At 44.3% G+C, this 27,377-nt stretch overlaps 2 protein-coding genes across 4 annotated transcripts in view; one reads left to right on the top strand and one right to left on the bottom strand.

Moving 5' to 3' along the window:
* The window catches only part of LOC117144427 (guanylate cyclase soluble subunit beta-1), a 43,390-nt gene that overhangs the window by 8,597 nt on the left and 7,416 nt on the right, over positions 1-27,377 (bottom strand). Inside the window, exons 4-16 of one of the 2 annotated variants that reach the window (XM_033309569.1) lie at positions 18,711-18,811; positions 18,514-18,632; positions 17,735-17,884; positions 17,309-17,612; positions 16,660-16,881; positions 16,472-16,583; positions 16,027-16,192; positions 15,745-15,827; positions 15,080-15,250; positions 14,878-14,949; positions 14,497-14,662; positions 14,185-14,322; positions 11,015-11,172 (exon numbers count right to left, since the gene is read on the bottom strand). In XM_033309569.1, coding sequence (XP_033165460.1) covers positions 11,015-11,172; positions 14,185-14,322; positions 14,497-14,662; positions 14,878-14,949; positions 15,080-15,250; positions 15,745-15,827; positions 16,027-16,192; positions 16,472-16,583; positions 16,660-16,881; positions 17,309-17,612; positions 17,735-17,884; positions 18,514-18,632; positions 18,711-18,811 — 1,962 coding nt within the window. The remainder of the gene's footprint in view (positions 1-11,014; positions 11,173-14,184; positions 14,323-14,496; positions 14,663-14,877; positions 14,950-15,079; positions 15,251-15,744; positions 15,828-16,026; positions 16,193-16,471; positions 16,584-16,659; positions 16,882-17,308; positions 17,613-17,734; positions 17,885-18,513; positions 18,633-18,710; positions 18,812-27,377) is intronic. The other variant, XM_033309570.1, reaches the window with a different exon arrangement.
* LOC117144428 lies at positions 566-11,022 on the top strand. 2 transcript variants are annotated; one of them, XM_033309571.1, is made up of 9 exons: positions 566-796; positions 1,159-1,593; positions 2,140-2,239; positions 3,083-3,192; positions 3,263-3,366; positions 5,877-5,972; positions 8,191-8,347; positions 8,444-8,562; positions 10,549-11,022. In XM_033309571.1, exons 1-9 carry the CDS (start codon positions 584-586, stop codon positions 10,979-10,981), a joined length of 1,767 nt encoding a protein of 588 aa, XP_033165462.1. In that variant the 5' UTR covers positions 566-583; the 3' UTR covers positions 10,982-11,022. The 2 variants fall into 2 exon arrangements, with proteins under 2 accessions (XP_033165462.1, XP_033165463.1); XM_033309572.1 differs by lacking the exon at positions 566-796 and having other exon boundaries at positions 1,132-1,593.

The following is a 27,377-nucleotide window of genomic DNA, read 5'->3' as shown; positions in this document are numbered from 1 at the left end:
ATGTTTCAATATTTATTTCAAAATGAACGCCTTGCAAGTGTAATGGATCCATTGAAGGGGGATTAGTAGATTGAGGGACTTAGTATTAGTTTTCAGTTTTCAGTTGTAACAGAAAATTAATGAATGATTTTAATCGAAAAAAGAACTCAAACAATAAACAGCACACCATTAGCATTTCATTCGAAATAAATTGATTTTTGTTGAAGCCAAGCTCATAATGACAAAGCAATTATTTTTCAGTTTAACATTGCAAAATTGCAAAAAACCTGCGTTTTTATGCCTCATTTGATTTTATGCTTATCGCCAAACATTATCCATTTTGCACAAAAATAATGTGTGAGCATACATGTATGTACTATATACTTTAAATAGGAATTTAATTCAGCTTTATGCTCATGAAACGCGTATTTAATACCTCCGCTGCTCTCCGTGTAAAGAGAGAGAGAGAGGAGAGAAAGCGGGAGAGTGAGCGCTTAGGTAAACAGCTGAGCGTTCTTAGAATTTGAACTTCGTTTGTTTAGTTTTCCAGCGGCTGCTGATGAGTGGGGTGGAAAATTGTGTGTAAGCTGCGTGCGGTGAATAAATGGTTCGGAAAAATGCCAGCAAATTTCAAAGTGCAATAGACTGTTTAGCAAAAGCCAATCGAATTGAATTGAATCGAATCAGTTTCAATGGAGTCCTCGAGTTCCATTCGGTTTTTGAAGAGCTCATAGAAATATACTTGTCGGCCGGTAATCAAACACCTGTTTGCCAATTGCTTTGCTGGGAGTTGTATGGAAATAAAGAGGCCTCAAAAGTAATTGAGCTGTATATCAACTTTTGAATAAGCTTCGCATACTAAGTAATTACGTTCTTAAATGATTGCAATGCTTAGAAATATTAAAATTAATATTCATTCCCTGCTCATTTTGAGTTGTTTATGTTTATCAAAAGTTCTCCCGGCACATCATTGCCAGCTGCAAAAAATCGATAGCGAAAGAGAGTCACCCCCGCAAAAGAAATGCTCTCTTTTTTGTGCATTGTGACTCTTTGGCTTCAGCAGTGCGGGAGTTTTTTTGAAGCGGAATTTCAATTCTTTGGAGGGAATCAATTCACCTCAATCGAAAATATTTGCCTACTTAAAGTGAATTAAATTTTGTTTGCAATATGCTTTCGCAGTTGCTACAGGCTTTCCAGCGGCTGGTAAGTCAATTAAAAAGCCAATTTGTGTGGGTTCGCTGCTGGTTGCCATTACCACGGCATTTCTACGGCTTCCGCCGGGAAACTGAGTCACGGGCACGGCTGCGTCTGCGGCTGCGGGAACGACTGCGGCGGAATCCCGCCGAACGGGCCAGTCACCAGCGGAACCGGCGGACCCAGCGCCGCCATCTGGTCATGGACTACATCTTCGAGTGCTTCTTCGACGACACCTTCGAGCAGATCTCGCGCAACGGCCTGCAGGACCGGCAGTCGCGGCGAGATGTCCTCGACCACCTGAGCTCCATCATCAAGGGCTGCAGCGGCGGCCAGAACTCGCAGACGGACGAGGTGGCCGCCATCGCGGTGACGGCGGCCATGAGGTACCACCGAATGGCCAAGGAGCAGAACGGTCAGGTGAGCTTTATATACAAATCGAGTGTTGCAAATGTGGCAACTCTGTGTGCAATACTTCAATAATTAATATAGATAAATATTTGCTTAAAAGAGTCTATTCAATTTAATTAATAAAGCTTTGACAATTAGTTTCCTGTACTTCAAAAATTAAATAAATAAATAATTATATTTTATTGTCGTATTAAATACATCTTAAAGTTTAAACTATACCAAGACTTATGAATGAAAACCAATGAGTAATTAGCCCAATAACATTGCTTTCCTTTTGAGTCGAATAAAAGTGGAATTTAATAAAACTTTCTATAAAACCGTTATAAAAGTACTAAAACTATGCATCTATATATTAACCCAATTGGCTTTTTGGAATGTAAATAAATATGGCAAGTTGTTTCTGGCTTAATTTCCTTTGGCAGAGTCTGCTAAACTTAATTTTCTTGCATTTTAAATGCCTGCTCTTCATATGGCAATTATTTATAATTTAAAAAGTAGCACTTCAGGTGGGATTCAGCCCCTTCACCCCTCCTCCTCCTCTTGCGTATTCCCCAGGTCTGCCTCATGGGCAAGTATCACAACATCCTGTACATCGGACTGCGCACCTGCTGGGATTGGGGAGTCCGGGACTCGGAGGTGGTCGTCAAGCTGCTGGGTGAGTGGAGTCGGGCCAACTAAATAATTTAATTTAAATGCATATGTATGCGTATGTGTGTGAGTGTGTGTGTGGCACGACTTTCCTGTTTGCTTTTTGGGCGTGGCTGTGTGCTTTGCACACTTTCATAAATATCATCCCATCGCATCGGATTATTACGCCCATAACCAGGCAGTTTTCACTTTAATCACGTGTTTCTGCTAATTGCGTTAAGAAAGTGTTGCTGATGTCGTTCTGTTGCTCCGTTGTTGCTGCATCGTAAAACTTGTAAAGTGCCTCAAAGTGTTGCAAGTTATTTGGGGCGTACGCATGCTGGCTGCCTCTAATTAAAAGGCTGCGTAAACTTTTGCGAGCGGGAAAAGTGCCTGGAATTAATGGCATGCCTCTGCCGGGGGATCTGGACTCGTGTGCAATAAAACTTGCTCCTTGTTTGTCCTGTCCCCACTCACCAAGTTGCTTTGTTGCTGACTCCAGCCTTTTGGACCCTCTGGCCTTGGTTTGGCAAGCATTGTGTCCGTTTCCGTTTTCCGCTGACTTCATTTCTGGGCTGTGCCAAAAAGCCAGCGAAACCGAAAGCCAAAAAACCAAAGCATCAACAAGTGCAGCCACGTAATTAGCTTTTTTATGGCTGCGCTGCTGCCATTTGATGACATTATTCAACCGCTTTCTTCCTTACCGACAATTTGCCTGCATGGCGGCAAAATCGGTCACAATGTGTATACAAATTTGGTTTATGGCATTACCCACTTCGAAATGCTATTAAACGTGGCTTTTCCATATAAATTAACTTTTAACTATTTTCCTGTTCCCATGACTAATTTATCTCCGCTCTGTGCAATTCAGTGGCCATTTACGAGTGCGAGAAGACGTATGAGCGCATTTTCCTGGGCGCCCTGTTTGGACCACATGCTCCGCACTTCATCGCCGGCTGGCGCAGTGACTTCCAGGATCAGGTGAGACTGGCAGGCAGACCTTATTCCTGCCCCCGTGGGATAGACACCCATGTATGTCCTTTGTTCGCAGCACGAGAATGTCCGGGCGATGGTTTACTTTCTGAAGCACGCCACACGCGAGCAGCTCACTTTGCCCGTCTGGATTCCGCGCTTCGAGCAGGAGCGACAGCTCAGGTGAGTCCTCAGCCCAGTCCCCCCATCCTGTCCTGACGTTCTCCGCTCTTTCCCACCTCACCACTTTCTCCGCGTGGCTTTCATGTGTCGCGCTCTTTTGCTGCCTCGAGCGATTTTCACACTAGCCGGGTTAATTGGATAGTTGCCTGGGTGCCATGCCGAGGTCTTCATTCCCCCAAGGAGTTTTTTATACTAGCAGTATGCTTGGACATTTATGGAGAGCTCTTACTTTTATAACAGTCGAAGTAAGCCTTTCTATACGCCTAACTTATGGCTATTAAAGCAAATTATAAGTTGCTTTTGAAGAAAATCGACAAGAATTAAAAATGAAACTATAAAAATCGGACTATGTATGTGCCGAGATACCGAGCAACCTTAATGGCTTGCCAGTTTTCCACATAATAATCATGTTTCGGTAACAATAAGATACTATAAATACCCGCTGGGAAAATGGTGGACGAACGTGAAGGGTAACCAGAGAAATGAAAGGATTTTAATTAAATTAATTCATCAGCCATTGTTGTGGCACCTACACAGAGTGAGTGTGTGTGTGCGTGTGACTGCCATAATTGAGTGAAAGATGGCGACAATTTACAACCACAGACACGACTGCGAATACACTTTTACAGGGAATGGCTCTCAATCACTGGCGGTGGCTTTCTCTCACTTCTGCTGGTGTCATGTATAATTAAGATTTTCATTTGCAGCTTGCTCTCGGGGGGTTTCCCATTTTCCGCCTTCTTTTTCCGACCCGCCCACATGCACACGAGGTCCGTGTGTGAGTGTCCCTGATGCGATAAGCTGAAAACCAACAGGCAGCGATGTAAACCTTTTGTTATTTCGGCTTTGTTCGCCAGCACTTCGGAGGATTAAAGTCAAAAATGCGTGTAATAAGCGCACAAAAGCATGCTCAACCCCACCACGCCCACTAATCCACACAGATACAGCCCGCCCCCATGGATATACCATGCACCCACACCATTGCAGAGTTGACTGTTTGCGCTTCTTAAACAAACAGAGGGCAAAAAACATACTGACTGGCAAGCATTAAGACGACATTTATGATGCCCTCTCGCAAAACAGCAGCCAAAGTCATGAATAAGCGTTAATAGCTGCAAATGTATGTGGGGCCGGAATCCGTGTGTGTGTGTGTGTGTGTGTGTGACTGAGGAGCTGAGAAAAACAAGCAATGTGACAATAAACGTTTCGGCCAAATGCCGTTGAAGCTGCATAAATCAGTGCTGGAGCAGCATATTGCCAAAGTTTTCGCAGAACAGTGAACACTCGTGAAGCGGAATGGTGTTGAAGCTAAAAGCTAACAATGAGATTTAATTTACTTTCGATGTTAGTGTTCTTATTGCAACAAAAGCAGCTGTAAAAAGAAAGCACTAAATACAATTTGTTGATTGAAAAAAGCATTATTTAATTCAGTAATTGCACAGCTTAAGTGGCTTAAACTAGCAAGTTGCATTATCGCACTGCTGTTTAGCATAATCCACTAGCTAGTCCACCTGCCGACTTAATGCCACTCGGAATAATTTATACCCTGCCAATATATGCAAGGCACTGGGACAAGCCGAAAGAACTCCCACTCTTTTCATCGGATTGAATCGAAGTGCGCACTGTATAGCAAAGACATTAACATGAAACGCCGCCTAATACTCGCTAAGCAGACCATTAGACAGAAATTTGATTTGTCAGCCCACTCAGCAGCTGATTAAAGTGTTAATGTCTGACTTGGGGGCAAATCACTTCCGACTGGAGGAGAATGTGCCAGCCACGAGGTGCTATATACGGCTATTGAGGAACCTGTCACGGGATGCGATTGGGGAATGGCTTGATTCTTGCAGGGACTCACTTTTATCGCCGCCAATAAAACGCAAATGAATTTGCCAAGCCAATTTCCAAGCTGTCACTGGATGGTGGCTCAAAGTGCGCTTATCGTCTGCTGTGTGGGTTACTTCTACTTCCGGTTTATTGTGGTTTCTGCTCTTTTATTTGCCTACTTTTATGCGTAGACATAAAAGCCGTGTGTGTGTGTGTGCGCTGTGTCGGAAATGTGCTTTAAGTGCATTGTACATGCTAATGCCTGAATGGAGACAAACGCCCACCACTCACACAACACATTACGTATACGCAATGTCAAGTTAGGCACAGAAAAAAACATGGCAAAATTGTCGAAGTTGAATAGGTAATATGGCTCAGTAATCCGTCTTTAAGACATCTTAAAGTACGAACTTTGGTCTCTTCTTTTAGTTCCAAGTAAAGAGAAGGAAAGGCTTTATATTTTTCACTGTGTTTCCTGTAATGGAAGGGCATGAGCAACAAGCGAGCAGCTTAATTGAGGTCTGGCTCCCGCCCAGGCCCATTTTCTCAGCTCCAGAGAGTCCTGCTAATGTGCGAAGCCCATTTTGATGCTTGTCGCCCATTTGGGTGGCCACTAAACTCACTCGGAATGTGGGCCTAAAAACTAACTGACTTATCCGGCTTTTTGTTCTTGTTTTTTGCAGATTCATTGATGTCCCCATTGAGTCCTGCGGCAAGTCCTCGCCCCTTCGCATTGCCCTGCAGGCGAACGCTCCCGAACTGCTGCTCATACTGCTGAGGTAAGTCGTGGCCTGGAAAAAGGACTTCCGGTCGGGGGGAAGGGAAAGGAGACTGGAAGGGAAGTGCCAGCGACTACCACTTCAATTAGCGAGAAATATGCAAAGCGGTCGCCACTTGGCGGCGCCGCTATGTATGCAACATAAAATACAAGACGCTTAGCATAAGCAAGTGCTCGCGAAGCCACAAGAAAACGCTCGACGAGACCCAAGCCAAGGAGCGGGTAGAGAAAATAAAAGGAAAAATTATCATTAAATATGAAAGTCGCTGCCACAGCGAATTTGCATCACAAGGCGGTCTCCAGCGAGTCTCGAGGTCCAAAAAAGCAGCTTGTAAAAAGTTACGAGCATGCACTCGGGTCCTCGGCCGAGATTCATAAATTTATATGTAAACGCCTGCAGTTTCGACTTGGTCCTGATCCTGAGTCCTTCGTCCTTCGTCCTTGACTTTCGCCGTCGCGGCAATTTATTGTTTCCTAACTGGATATGGCCGCGGCCACGCCTTCCGCTCCGCCCCGCCATTTCGCTGGCTTCGATTTCAATTTTTGATGCAGCGCCAAAAAGGATGCTTTGCATAAAATGCGAGTATTGATTGCTGGCCAAAAAGGCGAGTCACAACAAAGTCCCCGTCTGAGATGCTCGGCTGTCAAAGTTTATGTCGACGGCTGGCGGAAGGCAGCTTGAATTTCATTAGATCAAGATTTTCGCAAAAATTATTCAATTTCCGCAGGTCCTTCGGTCTGAGTGGCACATTTTATGTGATTTTTCCTAGAAGTGACTTAGGTGCCGACTTAAGAAGTCTCTTTAAATTTGCACTTTATTTATTTCCCTTAAAAGTAATAGAACTATGGTTTTTGGCGTTAAATATAAATTTCAAAATGCCTCCGCCAAAATACAGCTTTAGCATAGCTGCCAAATGAAATTCCGAATCATTTCTCGGGCGAATTCTTGAGCACCCCCTTCCCATCCGCCGATTTGCAACATTATGTGCCCCCTTTGTTGTCCTACGAAATTAAAAGTGAATTCCACTCCTCAAAAGGGGCGTAGTGCGGAAAGAATTCGCATTATGAGGCGGAGGCCAGTTGTACATCCCAGATTCAGCTCGGTATTGAGATTCCCGCCAGCTGTGCTGATTGCACCAAGCAAATTGCAATTGCAATGGCTTCGATTGATGGCAAATGTTTGAGTTTGGCTTGCCAATTCCCCGCTGTCGGTTTCCCCCCCGGTTTTCCACCGCTTTCCCGGATGTTTTCGGAGGTGGGTTTGTTTCGCTTTCTGCGCCGACGCCTTTCGGCCTCGACTGATTTTTATTCAGATGCGGCCACTGTTTTTCGAGTTACTGATGCTGATGCGCCATAAATTTTCAATATTGTTTCGCTTTTGTGTGTTTTAATTTGCGTTTCGCTCTGCGCTTTGTTGCATTTCCATTTGAAATTGGCCATAAAATATGCAAATGAATGTGGAGAAATGAATTCCTTTTTCGCTGCTACTTTCACTCGCTGCCAAATTGATTTACTAGTGCATAATTGCGCATACGCCATGTGGCCTGCGACTCTGTTCGCTGGGCAAAAAGACAATATTTATACAATGTACCGGCGGTGAAACAACACATAAATAAGCGAAACATATAAATTACAATGCTTATCAGGCAAAAAACGAGAAATGCGAATGCGGGGGAGATCTTTGACAAACATTTTCAATTTAAAAAGTGACAACACTGCCGTCGCCATTTGCAATTTGCAATTCGCACTTCATTTGCCATTTACTCAGGTCGGCCTGAATGCAGTGAGAGAAAATTGTGGTCACTTAACAATTGGAAAAGCTTTATTGTAGATATTTTAAGATATTCCCATTTTAATTTATACCACTTTGATGTACACCTTAAGAAAGCTAAACATTCAGCTCAGGAAATATTTTAATTGACAACACTTTTTTCTCAGTGTACATGTGTACATCTCTGCTCCTGTGCGTGTGTGCTAGTGTGCAACTGACACAACCGCGAGTCGTGTCTGTTCATTATTTCATTTGTACATTGTGTTTATCGGGGCATCTAGCATTTATTGCCGCCCCATCGCCCGCCGACCTCTGACCCTTTGCATTGACCACAAGCAAACCAACTACGTGCTGGCAGCTTGTATCTCATTTGCAAACAGTTACCCACCGGTTACTCCCGACCGCTGACACGCCCTCTCACCACCCACGCCCCTTCCATCCGTTGCAGATACGGCGCCGCACCGCAGCCGCCGGACGGAGGCGCCTCCGTAATTATAGCGCTGCTCGACAAACTCATCGAGGATGGCCGCAATTACAGCTTCGAACTGGTCATGTGCCTCAAGATTCTGCTGCGCAATGTGGTGATGATTGAGATGCCCTTCAAGGTGAGCAAATGCCTATTAAATTAATGATATCTTCTGGAGTGGTGCAATATGTAAGAAGTAGTTTGTCTTACTATTAACTCTAATATTCTATTTCAGCCCCTTTTATACGCCGCCCGCAGGGAAATGTTCTTCGATCGCTACGGCCGCCTTTTGATGGACAAGATTATTGGCAAAGAGCAGGTCTACGGAGTGCCCAGTCTTCGTCATTTATGCCGGTAATTATCAACAATGACCAACAATGGGCTGCCCACGTCTTTTGGTCGGAAATGGAGATTAGGCCAGGGAGAATGGAGTCCGACAGCCATAATAAGTTTCACTTTTTTATTCAATTACTTTGGCTTAGGTCCGCCACGCTTGCTTAACTTCCTACGGGCAGACAATTCGGCTATAAGCCCGAAAAATGAAATAAGCATAAGACAGGAGCCCAACTGACTGGCTGACAAACTGACAGACTGTCTGGGCAAAAGTTGACAAGTTTCCCTCGTCCCTCGCCGCTTTTGTCGGGCGGCTTAGTGCAAGTTGGCCTTCTTCTTTCATGTATTGTATCCAGAAGTCGGGTCGAAACTTTCCCGCTTGCCTCACTGACTCGGCCGCAATGTAGTCAAATGTCGGCCAACTTAATGAATTAAATCGATGCGAATTTCCTTGCCACGTTGATCGCTGTTTGAGTCGAGAAGTTTCTTCGACTTAATTCCAGAAGTTGTCGTCTGCAATTGATAAGGTTCTTGTGGGATTCCATATGCGGGGTCTTAGCCCACATATGTGCCACTTATTTGTGGAGCACTCGGTGACCCGATGATGCCGGGTACACAAATACACAAACATATTTGCCTCCGCCTGCTCACGTGCCACAAAAATGTCCATTGACTTTGGCTCTCGTTTCAGCTGGAAACCCGTTTTCCAGCTTGTTTGCCAGTTTGTTTTTCTCTGGCCAATGTTTGCGATGCGAAAACTCGCGCTCCTGCCCTGCATTTCATACAGTAAAGCATGGGTGTTGATTCCAGAAAAAATTCTTTTAAGTGTTTATATAGAATATGTTATGTTTCGTTTGTCTGACATTCTTTGAAGATTATTTAGATAAACTAAGCTTTGAGTTAAATTATAAATATAGTTACAGTCTCTCATCATATTTTCCTTTGCTGAAAAGTGAATAGCCACTGTATTTGCAATCGAGTCGGCGTCCACTTGTCGAGGCTTCAACAATGTGCTCGAAATGAGCACTTGATTTATATGTTCTGCCGCAGTTCCTCTTCTTGTAGCCAGCCATTTTGCGATTTCAATTTATGCAAATCTCTTTGGTACCCGCAAAGAATGCATGCATAACGCATTGGCCCCGAAATCAGAGTCTTGAAGAGAATGTGACGATTGCCGTCATGGGCGAATACATTGCGCATACGCCCCGGCATCCCGACTTCCGTAGAGGCGCCCACAAGTAGGCAACGCTTTTTGTGCCTGCTTTTATGGCTGCTCAGTGACTTCCGCCGCTCATCTGTTCCCCTTGGGCGGTGTCAGCTTGCTTTATTGATTGGTCGAATTTGTTGTCGGCGGCCGTAAAAATGCCAAAATATTGCCAGAACAGAGAAACTTGACAGGACAAATTAACATGGACATAAACTGCGGAGTTCCTGGTTGGATACCCCTGGCAGCTGATTAGCATGTTGTTAAGCTTTCCGTGCGTTTTATGACGCCAATTTGGGGCTCACTTTCGCAAGAATTTCGGACAAGTTGCCGCTGCTCCACGCTGTATCAAAAAGGCACTTTAGAACCGGCTCCACACACTGGCGAACTTTGGAGGCAGCTTTCACTGCGGCTCAAAGTGGAAGGGCCAAAAAGAATCCGCTACCAATATCCGCTACTTTAACTTCTTCCTCTAGTTTCGCAGGCAACTTTAGTGAAAGTTTGTTCGCTCTTGCTGCCTTTCACTCACGAGAAAAGTTATAAGCACATGAACTTTGTTTGCTGTGCGGATTTTTTTGTTCACCGTATGAGCTTATTGTGCGAAACTTAAATTAATTTATGAAATATCCCGCTGAGATTGACAGGAGCAGCGCCTAAAGGCGAGAAAAGTATACCAAAAGACTTGAGCAGCTCGACCAACGTCAATCCTGCGAACTATTATCAAGACATCACGTTTACAAAATCAAGATAGATTAACGCTATATTATGTTTCAAAGACTTTAACATGGAACTTGAATTTTCAGCTGCTGTATCCGCGACGTCCTGCGGATGCACAATCAACTGCCCAACGGCATCGACACGTTAAGGCTGCCAAAGCGCCTGCAACGCTACATCGATCTCACCGAGGAGCTCGAAGGACCTGAGGCACAGGACACGGAGGACAAGGATCAGCAGAGGGAAAAATCCTCGCCCAAATGCAAGCTGGGAAGCGAGGCGGGCCGGCTGGATACAATCAGCAGTGCAGGGGAGAGCGAGGACGAGAGTGAGAACCAAGCGCAGCTCCTGCAGGCTGTCACGGATCCGGAAAAGGCCGCATTGGCGGCTTTCATGGCCACCGGCGATGGAGCGTATACGGAGGAGGCCAAAAAGGCTGCGGTAGAGGCCTACGTGGCGGCCTGTCCACCCGATTTCGATCCCGACTTTCCGCCAATTTCCCTGCCCGGGGAGCCCAGATAGCAAAAAACATCCAGTACAAGCACCAGCACTCACCGATAGGTTTCTTCGCTGACGTTGATGCGCCCCGGAACGCCAGTGGTCTCCGTCCGGCTGGTGAGATTGACAGTATTTCCGAATAGACAGTAGCGCGGCACTCGGTTGCCGATCACTCCAGTCACCACTTCGCCGGAATGGATGCCTATGGTGATTTGCTGGAAAAACAAGGACCAAACAAAGAATTTAGAATTGTAGAATTTGTAAGGAGTTTATCTAGAAAATAAATGTATAATCTGAGTAGCAGAATTTATCGGGCCTCGCAGGGTCTTAAAAAGGCACTTCATTGCGCTAATAAACTTTCGCCATCATCAACACCCCGAAAAGTTGCCAACCGCAACGGAATGTAGCTGCAAAAACCAAGCGAAAGTTGCCACAATTACTTTATAAAAACTTGCAGCAGCAGTAGGAAAAAGTTTTCTTTAATTAAATTTAAAACGAAATGAGCGGCGACCAGAGAGAATAGGAGCAAGTCACAACCCCGCCCACAATAGGTCCTTGTTAGTAGGTGACGATGCTGGAATCCAAAAGCGAGAGGGTTTCGCAGAAACGCAGAGCCAGGATAATATGTGTAAATGGGTAAAGTGCCAGCAGTTCAGAGATAAAAACGAAGGACAAAAGTTGTAATTACCAGAAAAACATTACATGAAACTAATCGCCTAGGCGACGGAGTGCGATAAGAAAATATCAAAACTTTTGGAAGCCAAAAGTGCGGAAAGTCGAGTTGCGAAAAAATTGGCAACAAAATCAAATTTAACCAGTGCCACTGCACCACTGATGAATGATTCAACATCGAGCTTAAAACAGTTTCTATTGATTATATGATGGATAGCTATGATGGAGCTATCCAATGATTTTGTTTTATTTATTATGATATTTTCCATACTTCAAATGTCAACATAATTCAGGAAACAAAAACAGTTCTCTTCACAATTTTTTCCAATTAGAGAAGGAAACTTCTTGCCAGAAAATGCTAAAGGACATTACGGATTGTCCATTCTAGTTCGAAACTATTTTCTGGAAAATTGCTGGTTTATTTTTAGCCATCAGCCAAGATGCATGGCAGTGAGGAAAATGATTTTCCTGGTTTCGCCCTCTAGTGTATAAAATACATAGCAACTGCAGAAAGTTTTTGCTGAGAGCCGAATCAATATTTATGGACTGTAAGCACAGGAAGTAGCCAACAAAGAGTTGAGTTGAGAAAAACTGGCGGGAAAAGCGGGAAAAGAGGGCTGGAAGCAAAGTTTTTGCATAAAGAAAAACATCGGTATAATTGGCTTCATAAACGGAGGGGGAGGTGCCGGGCGGAATGACTAGCTGCTGCTGCTGCTTTTTATCAGGATTTAATGAAGCGCAAAATGACGCCAGTGGCGGCGAGGGAGGTTCGATGGGGGGAGGGGCGCAAAAGGGGCGCAGAGAGTCCTGGGGAAGGGCAGTGCAACAGGCTCGGATGTCGTGTCCTAGTTTTTGCCATTAGTCGCCCGTGGCGATTGTTAATTGGATTTCGAGCGATCTATCAAACGCTGACTCGATTCTCGAATTCCCCTCCCCGTTTTTTCCTTTTCGTCCGCATGAAAGGGGTTTCCCCCTGCATTACCAAAGGCAATCAGTCAAATATGAAATACTGACAGCCACAAAAACTTGACTGCAGTTGCGGCGAGGCCAGATGGAAACGGAGACTAGTTGGGGCTTATGGCTTATGGTGGGCGGAACAGATGGATGATCCCAGGACCAAAAGAAGACTTCCTTACGAGGACAGCCAACGGCAAGACGATAAGGTAATGGAATTTTAGCAACAGAAAAACAACAACTCTGACAATAAAGCCAAGTGACACGAGCCCAAGCAAGAGTTGCTAAGTTCGTGTGTGTAGGTATATGGCACACGCACGCAGATCCTGCGACATATCTACACTAGGGTGAGTCGGAAATTATATTTACAGCTTATTTAATCTACTAAGTAGAGTAATTGAATTCATATTTCTTCTTTGAATTAGATTATATATTTAGAATATATTTAGAATATTTACATAATGTCATAATGAGCCACCCTAATATACATACAGATGCCAAGACATGTGCAAAAAGTGACTGACAAGCCACAAGCATTGTCCACACGTACAATGCTGTAATTGTGAAGGATGCCATCAAGTGGGGCATCCGCATCCTCGTCCTCACACTCGTCCTCGCCTCGTCCTGTGGATGAACCGCCCTCCCTGCTTCCCCCCTTTCATATCTACATTTATCTGTGGCCCTGCATGTGTGCAGTGTATTTTAAGCCCGAGCACTCAAAGCAAAAGTGTTTAAGCCGAAAAAAAGATAGTAACAGCAGGCAGGAGGCCTCGTCACCATCCTCGGCCAAGTTTCAACGTCTCTGGTGACAGTTGACGGTCAAGTGGCCACTGGCAAGGATCCGAGACCATGTACCATGGTACAAGACGCGTCCTTTGACATTGTGTGTCATCAATTTTGAATTAATTTTAGCCATTTTCGCAGTTTTCCATCCAAAACTTGGCGCCCACGCCTTGCGCCGAGAATGGGAAACTTTGTTAAATGAACTTTTTTCGCACTTGCCTGCTGCCACAAGTTGTTAATATTTTACGTGCACTTGCCACTCAATCCGGCCAGTCGAGGGTTAAGAGATTGCGAGGGGCGAGGGGATAGACATTGAAATTTATGCGCTATTGAGTTGCTGTTGCTCAAAATGGCGAATGGTGAAAGGCAAATGGAAAATTGCGAATGGCGAATGGCGCATTCAGCAACAAATTGCGCGAAAGTTGCATACTCACACGAACGAACAAAAACACGCGCGAGACAATTTTCCAACTACTTTCAATGCGCACAATTAGAGTGACGGCCCCCTGGAAAAACCCAGCATTTTCACAGCCCCAACCCCGCTTTTCATCCGCGGGCACTTGAGCAACTTGAGCACAAGTTGTCAGTTGTGAATGCATTTTTGTTGCTCGGCAAAGGCTGCACAAAATATGGCACAAAAGGAAAGACGCCAGGATATGCTAAAATTTGATGAAAAGCAAAGCCGAGACTCAAATACAATTGCGGGAAATTTAGCGAGTTTTATTTGTGCTAGTTTCTAAACGTGAAGTTTTCTCTCACTATATACACCAAAATAACAGAGTGATAAATATTCGACATTTGTTATTTTCCACACTCACCACTGGATTGGATCCCATTTTGACGTTCTTGGCCATGTCCATCATATCGAGGGCCACTCGTGCCATGCACTTGGCATGATCCTCGCAGTGGTCGGGCAGTCCGGAAACGGCCATGTACTTATCGCCAACTGTTTCCACCTGAAAGCACAGACATGCCAATGAGTCCTTTAGATGGACCAAATTGAGAGCTGACCCGAAAAAAGGGCCGGCATTGCATCGTGTTTGTGGTCAGGTAAAAAGTGTAATTAAGTGGCCACTGCAGGGGCTGTTGGCCAGCCCTGCCCACTTGCATTTGAACTCTGACTGACCCACCTTGTACACGTTCAGGTTTCGCTTGGAGTCGGTCAGAGCATCAAAAACCGTGTACAGCTCATTCAGCATTTTCACGATTTTCATGGCCCCGTCGGGATCCGTGTTGGCCGCACAGTATTGGCCAAAGCCCACGATGCCGGAGAACATCAGCGTCACGGAGTCGTAGCTGTCGAATGGCAAAGGAAGTGTGGTCTCATAAATTAACGGACACAAATATGGCAAATTGCTTGCATTTTCCAGCATGTGAGAGTGATGCACAGAGAAAAAAGCACTCTTAGTTGTATATCTGCAACTTGTAAGCTGTGTAATGGTCTCAACACCATTTGTTTTCTCTCTGTGCACTTCCTCCCATAGGGATAGGGTAAATTGACTTTTTCTTACCGTTTGGGCGGCACAGGACGCTGATGTCGTAACTCATTGGCCACCGACTTTGGCAGCACCGAATAGAGCAGCCTGAATGGGCCAGGATGAAGCAGAAAGAAGCAGCAGGAAAAGAATGCAGAAACATGGAAAAGTAATTTCAATTTCGCGCCTGAGAGAATTGCGCGCCATTAAGGAGTCGGCGCTGTCATTTGTCATTTACCTGTCGGTCTTCTGCTTCTCGCTCTCCAGATCGCGGAAGGTCTGCTGCAGCTTGTCGGTGAGCATTTCCAGGTTCTTGGTGAGCTTGTACTCCGCCTCGAACTTCTCGGAGAGCAGGACCAAATCCCTGGCAGCGTCGTGCAGCGGCACATCCGAGATGTAGAGTCCCTTCCTGAAAAACAGGACACATTCCACGTTCAACGGCGAGTTCAAAGATGTGGCACGTGGGTGTAAAATGGAAAAATGACACGCATTTTGTTTTACTTAGGACTTTTGAAATCGCCAGGCAGCAAATAGAATCCGAGCGAAGAAAATAAGCCAAGAGGAAACACTTTTAATGTCACCCATAAATTCAGCCAGCTGAAGGAGCATTTGTTTCAATTTGACTGCGAGTATAATGCCATAAAGGTATTTTCTAGTAATACCTTATTTAAGAGCTAATGCCTTTAATATGGTCGTGCCTCTAAAATCAGGCTAAGACACATTTGCCGCTTTATTAAAATGGTTGAACGATACTTAAAGTCCTTCCTTGCGGAAAAATTGGTTGGTGTTTCGAAAAGATTATTGCCTTAATTAAAACCGTATTTCAAGTACACTAGAAGCTGGTGCATTATGAGCACTTATATCCCTGTCTCCCTGTTGTAATACCCATTAACTGCTACTTACTTGGTCAGATCGTCCAGATTCATGACACTGGGATAGCATTGAAACAGTATCCGATCCGTTTCCGGAATGTACATCATTTGCCCCTAAGGAGTACAAAAGAATAACAGATTATTTTCGGGTGCCGAGGGTGTGCCACTGCAATAAAATTGATTTTTATGCCGCACTCTGTGGCAGGCCAAGCATTAAGTTTAATGCCACGGGGCGGCTGTGCGTAAGGGTCCTTTGGAATGGGACTTTCATAACCGTGCCAGACACATTGATGGCTTGTTGGCCCTTGCTCACCTTCAGTCTCAGAAAACGCTGCTCGTGCCGGCTGCTCATGGCCCCCTGACGTGTCTGCAGGACATAGATGGTGTTTATGTGGGACAGGATGTTCTCGAAGTTGAGCTGCAGGTGCGGCCGGATGGCCTCCACCACCTCTATTAGGGAACAGTTCTCCTCGGCAACTCTGAGGGGTGCACAGGGAGAAATACAAAGCATAAATTCGTTGATCCCAACTTATAATGCATATATAAGGACTCTGCAGAAATCACTTAGATGCTTACATCTTTGCTTAAGGTGTCTAAAAGTGTGCATACTTTCAGACACCCTTTAAAGTAATTTTTTGCAGTGTGAGGAAAAGGGAAAGGGCTGAGGCAAATCCGAACGCCATCCAGCTAATGGCCACTAATCGCAAACAATGGCTCATAAGTAAATGGCGTACTGTAAACCGTTAGCAAGGACTCACCTGGGAATTACTCGAGACACAGCCTTGCCGGCCTGAACGATTTTCATTTGCCTATCGAACATCAGGTGGAAGGGGAACACCTTGCAGAAAGTGGCGGGCGATATGAGTGGAGCTGTGTGACGAGGAGGAGGGGTCAGCATTTGCGTCCGGATTAGCCAGGCAATTAGCCTGAGTAGGTGACCACTCACCTTCGCAGAGGAACTCCATGTCGTCGGCGACCTCGTCCTTTTTGGCATCCACCTGCGACTTGGCGGCCACGTTGATCTCCCGTATCAGGAACTGCACGTGGTCGTAGCGCTCGATGTCGTCACTCTTGTTCTTCAGCAGTCGCAAACACTTCTGCTCCTTGTCCCCGTCGCAATCGAAGCTGTCCTGGGCGATAGGACACGTGCTAAGCGCAATGGAGGGATCTGCAAAAGTTTGGCGGCAATACATAAATAAATAAATATATATAGTTCGATGAGTCCAGTAGTTCAGAAAATACTATTTCAGCGGGCTAACAGCATCTGACAGTTTTTCGATGCTAAATAATTGCACGAAATACGAAATAATTGCATTTTATTCAACATAAATAAACCGTTTTAGCTGGTAAATAATACATTTAGCCATAAAAGCCAAACGAAGCCAGCCAGTTGTATTAAAATCAGAGCAATGTCACAAAGTTTCCTCGTTATTATATCGCTGGGCGGCACAATGAAATGAATAAATAAGGCCCGGCCAGTCAATACAGTTTACATTTATTGTCATGCCAGCCAGCTCTGTGAATTCCGCAATATGTTAATCGTGGCGACTGTTTTTTGCATTATTTACTCTTCCGAGCCTTTGCCTTTATGTTACCTGTCTCGCTGGCAATCTGTTGGCCATCGTTGTTGTTATTCACGTTGACGGTGTTGCCGTTGTTGGCCATTCCATTATTGTTGCTGCCATTGCTGCCATTGTGATTATTGTTTCGCTCGGCATCCGTCGAAGGAGCCAGGACAACCGTTGCCGATCCCGTCGTCGTCGTGGCCACCGCGTCCTCCAGCAGTTGTTGATTCTCCCGGGCGATGGCCCGCTCCTTTTCGGCCTCGTCGATGGGCTCACCCTTGCGCTTGACAATGTCGATTTCCACCTCGACGCCGTGCAGCTTGGATGCAACGGCCTGTGAGCGAGAGATATAAGATATAAGCAGAGGCGTCAATGGGTCTCCCACAGGGAATCGGGAATGGGAATGCGAATGGGACTGTGACTGGGCACATATACTCGTATATAGTCGTATCTCACCTTGACGATGCCGATGACTATGTGCTCGAGGCCAGGCCGTTCCGAGTAGTAATGCAGGAGCAGCTCGCCATCCTTCTCCGTGCAGCGGAAGGAGGGAGCCCGCATTCCAGGGTACAGGGTGCCCAGGTGGTCGTGCAGGGCGTCCAGATTCTGATTGTTGCACAGCGAGAAAAAGAAAGTGGATACTTCAGATAGAGTAACATTTTTCTTAGCTTAACTAATTGAAAAAACAATAATTGGATTCCAAGCAAGAAACTTGTTTTAGAAATTATATAAAAGGTCAATCGATATCTTTTCAGTATTGATAAAAATCATGCTGTCCACGGAATTCAAAGTGAATTGATGGCCGCATTCGTGGCATTTGTTCTCCGTGTAGCATTGTTGTTGTTGATGTTGCGGTGGTGCAGACGAAAAAATTCAATTTCATTTTTCATTATGACAAAGGATTCGAGAAGCATTTGCGGTGAAAAATGTGGAAAATTGAAAATAAATCGAATGTGAGTGCAACAAAAGGCGCCAAGGGAAATGGGTTACGGTTCGGGTTTGAGTGGCGATGTGTGCGCTCAAGCAAAATACTTAATGCTTATCAATGATGGCGAATGTCGAACTCGAGTCTCGACCGAGACCGAAACCGAGAAACTGCCAAGGGAGCAGCATGAAAAATGACTTAAAAGTCGATTGGCCAATGCAATTGTGCCGCGGATGCACGGCGTATGAGTGTGAAATGGCCTTCAATTAAGTTAACGTTCAGATATATCGGGTAAATAAGGCGAAAGTACCTGGAGGAAGTCCCGCGGCGTGGCTCCCAGGACCTGCAGGATCTTGTCGTAGCCCGAGTCCTGGCAGAACTCGAAGAAAGTCTTGCCGAACAGCTCCAGGATGTCATCTGCGGGAATATCTTCAAGGACAGTTGTGAGTCAGTATTTTATGACCCACATATGCCTGCATAACCAAATGGCACCAGCTAACTACTTACTGAGTATCTCGACAGCTGCTCCAATTAGATTGTATGTTATTTCATCGTCGTAAATTTGTCGCACCAGAAACTGTCCCTCCATGCTGACCATGGCCTTTTTCCTGAATTCCGACCCGAGCCAAAAATAAGCAGCCATCAAAATAGAGTCAGGCGAAACCGCAAAATGTGAAATGGCAGAGAAGGGTTTTCCACACAGACGGAAAAAAAGAGAGTGGCAAATACATTAATTTTAATTAAATTGCTTCTGTGCTCGTGAATTTATGAGTGAGTGGCTGGCATTCCTCCATACTGTGAGTGTGTGTGTGTGTGTGTCTGTCTGTGTGTTTTTGGCGGCCAGCTGCCCATATGGCGGTCACTTTATATGCTTTTTCATATTTATGTTTTTAATTAAGCAATGAAGACGGAATAAAGCCCTTCAAATGAGAAATTTTGGTCAGCCTTAAAATGGGGCGAGGGTTTCAGCATTCCCTTTCACGCTAAAGGATTTTTCAAATGCGCTGCCTTTTGTGATTTTTTTTGGGGTTTTGATGAAATTTAATCAAAAGTGAATTGGACAGCCTCACTTTGAGTAAGTTTAAGAAAAACTGTCATATTTTCATATAACTTTTCTGGGAATAATTGCTTTGGCCTAAGAAAGTATTTTGGATAATTCAATTATGCCCAAAAGAACATGTTTATCTCTGTGAGATGGGATATTTTTAAGTTAATAGGGCAAGCAGTTCTTAAACGTAAAGCAGAGCCAGCACTTCCTGTTTGAGGGTCACCAGAGCAAGCAGTTTAAACACATCTGCATGCAGTGTGTGCAGCTCCTCTTTGTTTTCTGCTTTGAGATAAAGCATAATGCGGATTGAAAGTCAATTTTAAGCACCAAAATCCTTTAAGTTTCTCTCAAAAGTTAGCTGGCTTTTGGGTAAGTATTTTATATTCTTCGTAGAAACTTGACCGCTATTTGCATCGAATAAGAATAATACAGAAACAGAAAAACCCGCTGCCATTTGCCTTTGTGAACATCGTGCAAATCGACTTTATTATTTAATAGAACTTGCGCCAAGCTGTTACCAAAACAAATTGAATACAACGTGCCGGCACAGTGAAAGTAACCCGGAGAAAGTCGGGAAAAAACGCCAGCGTTGCAGAATCGAACATGAAAATCGAGTGGGAGGTGGGTGGGTGGATGGTTGAGTTGGAGGAAAAACGTAATAGAAAAGTAGATTTTGTACGTGAGAAAGTTTTTCCATTTTCCCTACGCAAAACTTCTGATTTGTCGCGACAAAGTGGGCGTGGCATCGCAGGTGAGCGAAGGCGAAATGCGGTATTTCATTATTGCTCATTTCAAATGCGAAATGCTGTTGGATTGCAGAATGTGTCAGCAGCTGTCGCTGAAATGCGAGAAGTACTTGCACCCCTGCTAAGACTGAGTTGTTGCAATAGAAAACATTTAATATTGCAGCTTCTCACACGCCCACACACGTACTTATTTTATTGTGGAAGCTGATTTTTAATTTCCTGAACTGCCAGCGGACATTGAATGGGAAACAGGAACCTGAAAAAGAGCTTTCGAGCCAAGAAAACCAAGGAAGTTCCTGCATATTACACACCAAAATGGAAATTGATTTTCGTCATGCAATTTATTATTCTATAAAATATATGGCAAGCGGTTGAGTGAGGGAAGCTCGAAATTAAACCAAGATTTATGGCGAGTGCATACATAAATATTACGACTACGCAACTTAAAGTCCTCTAAATGGCCAGTGAACTGGAAGTGAAGATTGCAGCTCACTCGTTTCATAAATTCTGGTTCCATTTAATTGCTCAGTTGAGCTGAGGTGGGATGCTTTTACCATCATCTGCAGCTGGTTACCTTCGCCTAATGCTTCTATCTGTGCGCAATATAATTTCATAAAGTCAACACTCCAGCGGCAAAATGTCTATCATTTTTATTGTGCCAGCTAGGCAGCATTTTGTGCCGTAAATTAAATTATGCTGCACGTTTTGGCCCAGCTTACCTGCCGCCCAGCACTGCGTATGATTGATTTTTATTGATTTAAATGTGCGTGTCTGGCGTCGGCGAGTGTGTGTAAGCTGTCGGTGTGTGTGTGTTTCGCAGATTCGCCTTTTGATCGACAACTTAATTGAAAAAGTTAATGTGCGTGGAGAAAGCAGAATTAGTCCATTGGATTCGGGCACGTTTTTTCGTTCTTCTCTCCTAATGCAATTTGTCATTAAATCCTCGGTCACACACACACACGCACACCAAGCAAAAAAGTTTGCCATTAAATTTAGCACATTTGCGGCAGCATAAGCGTCAATTAATACGAGCTGTAAAAATTAATTACGCACACACGACGGCAATTTATGGAGCCATGTTCTTCCTTCTTTTCCTGGATATTGCGTATACGCCGCGTTGGTCTGCAAGGCGACACTTAGTGGCTTCGTCTCCGCCGCTTTCATTACAAATTCAATTTCCGCTGGGCAACGCAGCCCCTTTAAACTCATTTAAATATTGTTTACTCAGTGACAACGACAGGCGGCCGAAACTAAGTGGCTTAATCTGCGAAAACGGCCAAGGAGCCTAAGAAGCGCGCCTAAGAAATACGAAAACATTTCGCGCCTAAGTAGCTTAGGCCAACGCCCAAGTGCTTTTGTTTTGCCTCGCGATTGTTGGTTTAAGTTTCACGCGCATTGCCTTTTCAGCATCGAAAGTTTATATATACTGTGTGGATATCCTGTGTACACATCCCCCAGCAGGCCACTGCTTTGGTTTTGGTGGCTCTCGCGCGTAAATATTATTATTTAATATGCCAATCGCAGAGCTATTCGCAGCCCACGTTCTGCGCTGCTCTGTGTGGACGGGATGTGGATGAAAAGTCCCCGGCCAGAATGCTCAACCCGAGGAATTCACGCGTCACTGACACGCTGTCTAAGTCCCGTTTCGCGCTTTTCCGCCCCGCATTTCCCACTTTTCCTCGCAATTCCTCACATGACTCTCACTTTTTATGGCAGGGCATTAAATCGCTTTATTATGAACTACTTGTTGACTTTTGGCAGCTGAAACTTTAAGTTGGCTTAGCCTGCGCTGGAGTGTGGGCCTCGCGGCAAACCGCAAAGTGAGTAAAATCCATAATCAATCAGCTAATTCGAGTCTGAGGATGACTTTGCGTGCGGTCGGGTGAGGAATTCCTAATGAGTTCGTTACGAGAAGATGAGCCCGCGTCTAATTGTGGTTCCTCGTTTCGCCATCTTCGACTTAACAAATCAGCCCGCAGCTGTTTCTGACGTGCACCGCAGAAGTTTGGATGCGAATGTGGGCTGCACATGCAACCGCCGGACAGCAGAGTCCACCAATATAGGACGAAAATGAAAAATAGATTGGTTACCTTAATATAAATTCATTCCGTACAAATTAGTTAATTGGTAGCGGGATCCTTTATTATTTACCATTTTTAAATAAGACACAACCTATGCCCTAGTATTTTAACCTCCACTGTTTGTCTGCAGTTATGTATTCGCCCATTGAAATGTTTTACACACATATGAACGAACTTAAACTAGCCGACATTAGTGCATTTTCTTGGCAGGCACTTAGCCAAAGAGAAAATGGAGAGAAGTCTAAGAAACTCATCCAATTCGGCCTTGCAGCGAGGTGAGAAGGATTCTATACCGTAAGAAGCCTGGCTTGGTTTAATGCTGCCAGCTAAATGCCTGCACTTTTCGGAATAGAGTATGCCACAGTCAGCTTTGGGCCAACTTGCATTTGGAATTTCCCAAGTAGCTGCAAAGAACCAAAATAAAAAGAACAGAACCACAGCCAGTGCAGCGCAGAAACGGAAACGAAATAAGGTTAAAAGCCACTTAAGACTCGGGCAAGTTAATGTGGCACATAACTCAAGTGAGTCACATGTTTTATTGTGCACAAACACACACACACACCCGCACATACAGGATGCAGCCAAGTTGGGCCAGGGTCAAGTCGAATTAGCCAAGAGCATCGCTTTAATCGAATGCCAGAGGCGGGAAATTAACATCAAAATTACAGCGATTCTAGTGGAAACCAGGCCAAACATCTAAACTGGCGACTAAGTAACGATTAAGTACAAAATTGTATTTGCCTTAGGTTGTGCTGGGTCATAAATTAACCTACAAAAAATATCAAAATTTAGTCTTGCTTAAATATTTAAAAAAATATTATACAAATTATCATAATAACATATATTTATGTAAATTTATCTTATCTAAAGGGTTTTTTTTTCGAATTTTATGTCCTTAAAGACATTCCGATATGCTTGTTGTTCATACAACCATTTGATGACCCATTTCGGTGTTTTTTTCTGTGTGCCTAGGACTCTGTGTGTTTGTGGTAATCCCTGAGGCGTGTTATTCAAATCAGGAAGAAGGCAGTGGAAGCCAATTCCCTAGTTTTACTGGTACCGGAAGATCCACCCTGGTGCTCCCACTTTGCCACTTTGGTGACTATGGGTGTATCCTGTCTGCTGTCTCGTGTGTATTTGTATGCGATTAGCGTTAAACCGCTGCCAAGCAATTCACATGCAGACGTGATGTACGTTGTTAATGATGAAGGATGAAGGATCTCATCATCATCATCGTCACGGCCAGTGCCATTGGCATTGGCTTCGCCAAGTCGATTTTCCCGGGGATTAGCATTTTTACCATCGTTAAGCTGCGACGGCGGCCACGGGGCGTATGATTAACCTTTAATGCAGCTTGAAGTGTGTGTCGCACACCTAGTGACCAAAAAGTCAGAAAAGGGAGAAAGAAGCAGCCCAGATGATCGGAAAATCGAATGAATCGCACTTTTGGCCAGGCCCATTAATATCTGTCCATATGCAGGCCCAATCGGCCAGCATTTTTTTTTGTCTTTTTCGTGGTCATTTATTACCGCCCGCCATCGATTGACTCGCCCTTGCCTTTGGCCATTTCCATTTACTTTTTATCTCTACGCATGCACTGTGACATCTCGAAATTAGGACATCATTAGCAACTGTCGATGCCGCCAAAAGAAAAGCCCTGATAAATGCCGAACAATCCCACTACATCGCGCCCATCTCTCACTGCGGAATTTGCGGTCGACGCCGCCCCACTGCGCCTGGATTTCCCATTTTCCGATTCGGGTTTGGTCTTCGCAGGGGAAAGCAAAAAATTAAGCCGCCCTTAACACAATTAGTTTTTAAAGCTGACCTAAGGCGGAATTAAGGGTAAATTAACGTTATTGTATGCAGAGCTGATATTTACGTATGCAGCGAAAAAATGGGGCTTAAATATTTGATGTAATGAGAGAGTGTAAGGGGACTTAAGAGCAATGTGTTCGTACGGAATTATTTAAGTGTAGGATTTGCAGGATTTGGCCATTTATCGGGGTGATTTCTATTATAAACGAAAAAAGACAAAGCTTGCTTAAAAAATGGTTTTTGAGTTTGGTGTTCCCTTTTTTATGCAGCTTATAACCTAAACATTCAACATCTATAACTTTTGGCTTGTTGAAAAAAAAATTTTTTTTGGCCAATTTTCGATTTTTTGATAAGGGGTTACATCATCAATAATTTCGAAAAATGTCAAAAAATAAAAGATTCAAGATTTAAAGACCAGTTAATTAGGAAAATCATTAGGAGCTTAAAACTGTACGACTTTTAAAATTTTGACGATTTTTTGCCTTGTTTTGACCAAAATACTGATAAAGTGATCCTTTTTTCGTCGTTAGTTCTCATGAGAAGGGTAAATCGATAAATCATTTTTTGGAAAGATTCTGCCACCTAAAGTGTATTTGCTAAAAGTTAACTAAAGTCAAATAGTATTTAGCAAAATACCCTGCATGTGACGTCAGCCGTCAGAACAATTTCATGCACTCGATACAATGCTGAAAAATGGATTTCCAATCGAATCGAGAGGGAAATTAGATTTATATTTCCACTGGCAGTTGCCAACTCGCATCCTAACACAATTTGCAATGGCCGCCTATCCGGAACCATTTCTATGCTGCAAATTTGCTCTGGTGGCTCTGCCCCTCAGTCCTACAGTCCTACTACAATCCTACAGGATTTTAGTCCTAATGATGGCCGCCGGCCAGAGCTCCACTCAAAGCTGAAGCCTCGAAAGGCCAACAAAACGGCGCAAATCTAGGAGGCGGCACATGGCAACACTTCCGGCTTAGAGGACGATGTTTCTGCTGCTCATCCTGATGCAGAGCAGATGCAGAGCAGTTGCTCCGGGAAATGTCTTGTTTTGCTGTAAAATGCAAATGGGCGGGACGCATTGCCCTTTGGCATCATCGACGTTGGCAAATCTCGGCCGGAAGTAACAGCAACAAATGAAAAATGCCTGCTGCCTTTGGAGAGGACACGATTTCAATATGCAGATTTCGCCCGGGAAGCAGCCCAAATGCAATTTCGAAATGTTACAAATGCGCTCAGGGAGAGTCTTGTGCGGTTTTTAGTTTTATTAAAAAACACACACACACATGAGCTGGCGAAAAGCGGACGGTGGCAAAGCGTTTCAACCAGCAGCTGACCCTCTCATAAGGGGAAAATAAATTGCTTTTAAGCGACGTGTCCTGCCCTCGGCCCCAAAGGATCTCGCAAAACTAGCGCGCGTGTCGCAATTCGCAAAATGCAATAAATAAAAATTTCAGCGATGCATTTGAGCGCGAAATACGTGCCCAGTCACTCCTTCAACTGGCTGGCGGGTTATTTAATTATCCTTTAGAGCCCAGGCTGTTGCAACACTACTAACTAGACATTGCGTATGCGCCCAGTTGGTTGGCAAACATATTTCGACTGCCGCATTTAATTAAAAATGTCCAGCAGTCAGCCAGCAGTTTACATAATTAATGACTACTGTATCATGGAATTATTATTACAAATTAATGGAATTTTCGTTGGCGTTTGGTTTTTGCCAAAGCCATGGAATACGTAATTAGTTGGATCCGTCAAGTGAACTCGAGTCAGTTCAACCCTCCGTGAAAGACCAATAAGGACCTTTGCTGAAGACATGAGGAGAGGGCCCGCGGAAACACCAAACCTGTGTACTCAAGCGGTTGGAAAACAAATATTTACTTTTACCGTGTAATTGAACTTTTGATAAGAAGTTCTGGAACGAACACAGCTTCTTGAGTTAAAAGTACGTAGATAGTAAAAAATATAGATACAATTATTTGAATATTTTTAATGCAACCAATCCTGGCAGAATAATTAATAGTAAGCTTTGTATTGAATATTTGGGTATATCATATTACACAAATGGTCTATCGATTGATATCCTTTTCTCTTCATTAAAATTGAATTAAATTGTCGTAGTATAAGGTTTCGTGCTATGTAAATGACATTTTTTGATAGCCAATACCGCCCGTTCTCCTTACCCAAATATGCAGTGAGTCGCTCAATAATGGCTATTCCTTTTGCCTTTGCCTGCTTAATGGCTTGTCATAATCGTTATCAAGTGGCTGCCCCGTTGTCTTGACTATAATTAGCCTCCTTGGACTCGGTCTTATTTAGATTATTGCACACCATTTGACTTTAACACACGAAAGGACACTCGGCCAAGTCATTGGCCCTATTGACAAGCCATTAATGGCGATAATGCTCGAGTGCCAGCGAATTGAAGGCGACTGGTCCAACATTGTGTATGCGCAACGCCACCAACTTTGGGCCGCACGCACGCGACGTATAATTCATAAAGCGATAAAAGTGGAGAGCACATAAAACGCCAACGGGAAACTTTCAACAATAAACCGGGGGATTGTAGTGGATGCCAGGATTCCAGGTTTTGGCCAAAAATATGAAGCAATCAAACAGACAATAAATGAAGCAAAGGAGTCGCGACGTCGAGCCAAAAGAAATGCAATCAAAGCAAAAAGTAATCTCGGCGATAAGTGCGAAAACGTGTCAAATGTCCTGGCCAGGGGCGGAACAGGATGCTCCTGCGAGGGGGCGTGGCTGCAACTGTCATGGAGCAGCTTGCCCGCATCATGGAAGTCAATAAAGCGTAACAATATTTGCTGCGCGCTGAAAACAGTTGACAAAATGGCGACGACAGTTGGAGCAGCAATATGAAAATATTGTAAATGCAAAAAGTTGGGGCGGAACTTCACCTGGCAGAGGAGAAGGGTGAAACCATCAGTGCTGCGATTTTTCGAACGACTCCATAGTGACTTTGCGATTTAAACTTTAATGGCGGATAAAATTGGAAAACAGAAACTTCTATAAAGTGCGTTTTTCTTTAGACGTGTTTTAGTTGTTAGCATGGCATTTATCCACTATTAATATATGTTTGCGAAAAAAGCATACTTAAAACATACTATGTATCTCTTTTGTTTGTTTTTAAAACTATTGTTGTTTCTAAATATTTTGCTGCCTTGTTTCTTTTCTGATTTAAGCTAGGCGCCGACAGCACTGGTGAAACAGGTGCTTCTCTTGTGTTCGCCCGATGTTTGTTTTCGTGTTTGAGTTTTTGAGCTGCCGGCGGCACAGTTTGCATTCCCCAAATGTTACCAGCTGTCAGCTAAAAAGTTGCGGAGTTTGAGCTTGGCTGAGAACTTTTTTTGGCCAGGCCAACGCACATTTTTGACGCATTAGCACCGGCACGGGCACGGGCAACCCTCAACTCGTTACAAGCCTCAAAATGGCATTTTCCCAACCCCAGCCCAGATACGAGAAT

The sequence above is a fragment of the Drosophila mauritiana genome, chromosome 3R (assembly GCF_004382145.1).
Source record: "Drosophila mauritiana strain mau12 chromosome 3R, ASM438214v1, whole genome shotgun sequence".
NCBI lineage: Eukaryota > Metazoa > Arthropoda > Insecta > Diptera > Drosophilidae > Drosophila > Drosophila mauritiana.
The sequence above is the reverse complement of the archived record's forward strand: the minus strand, read 5'-3'. Positions and strand labels throughout refer to the sequence as shown.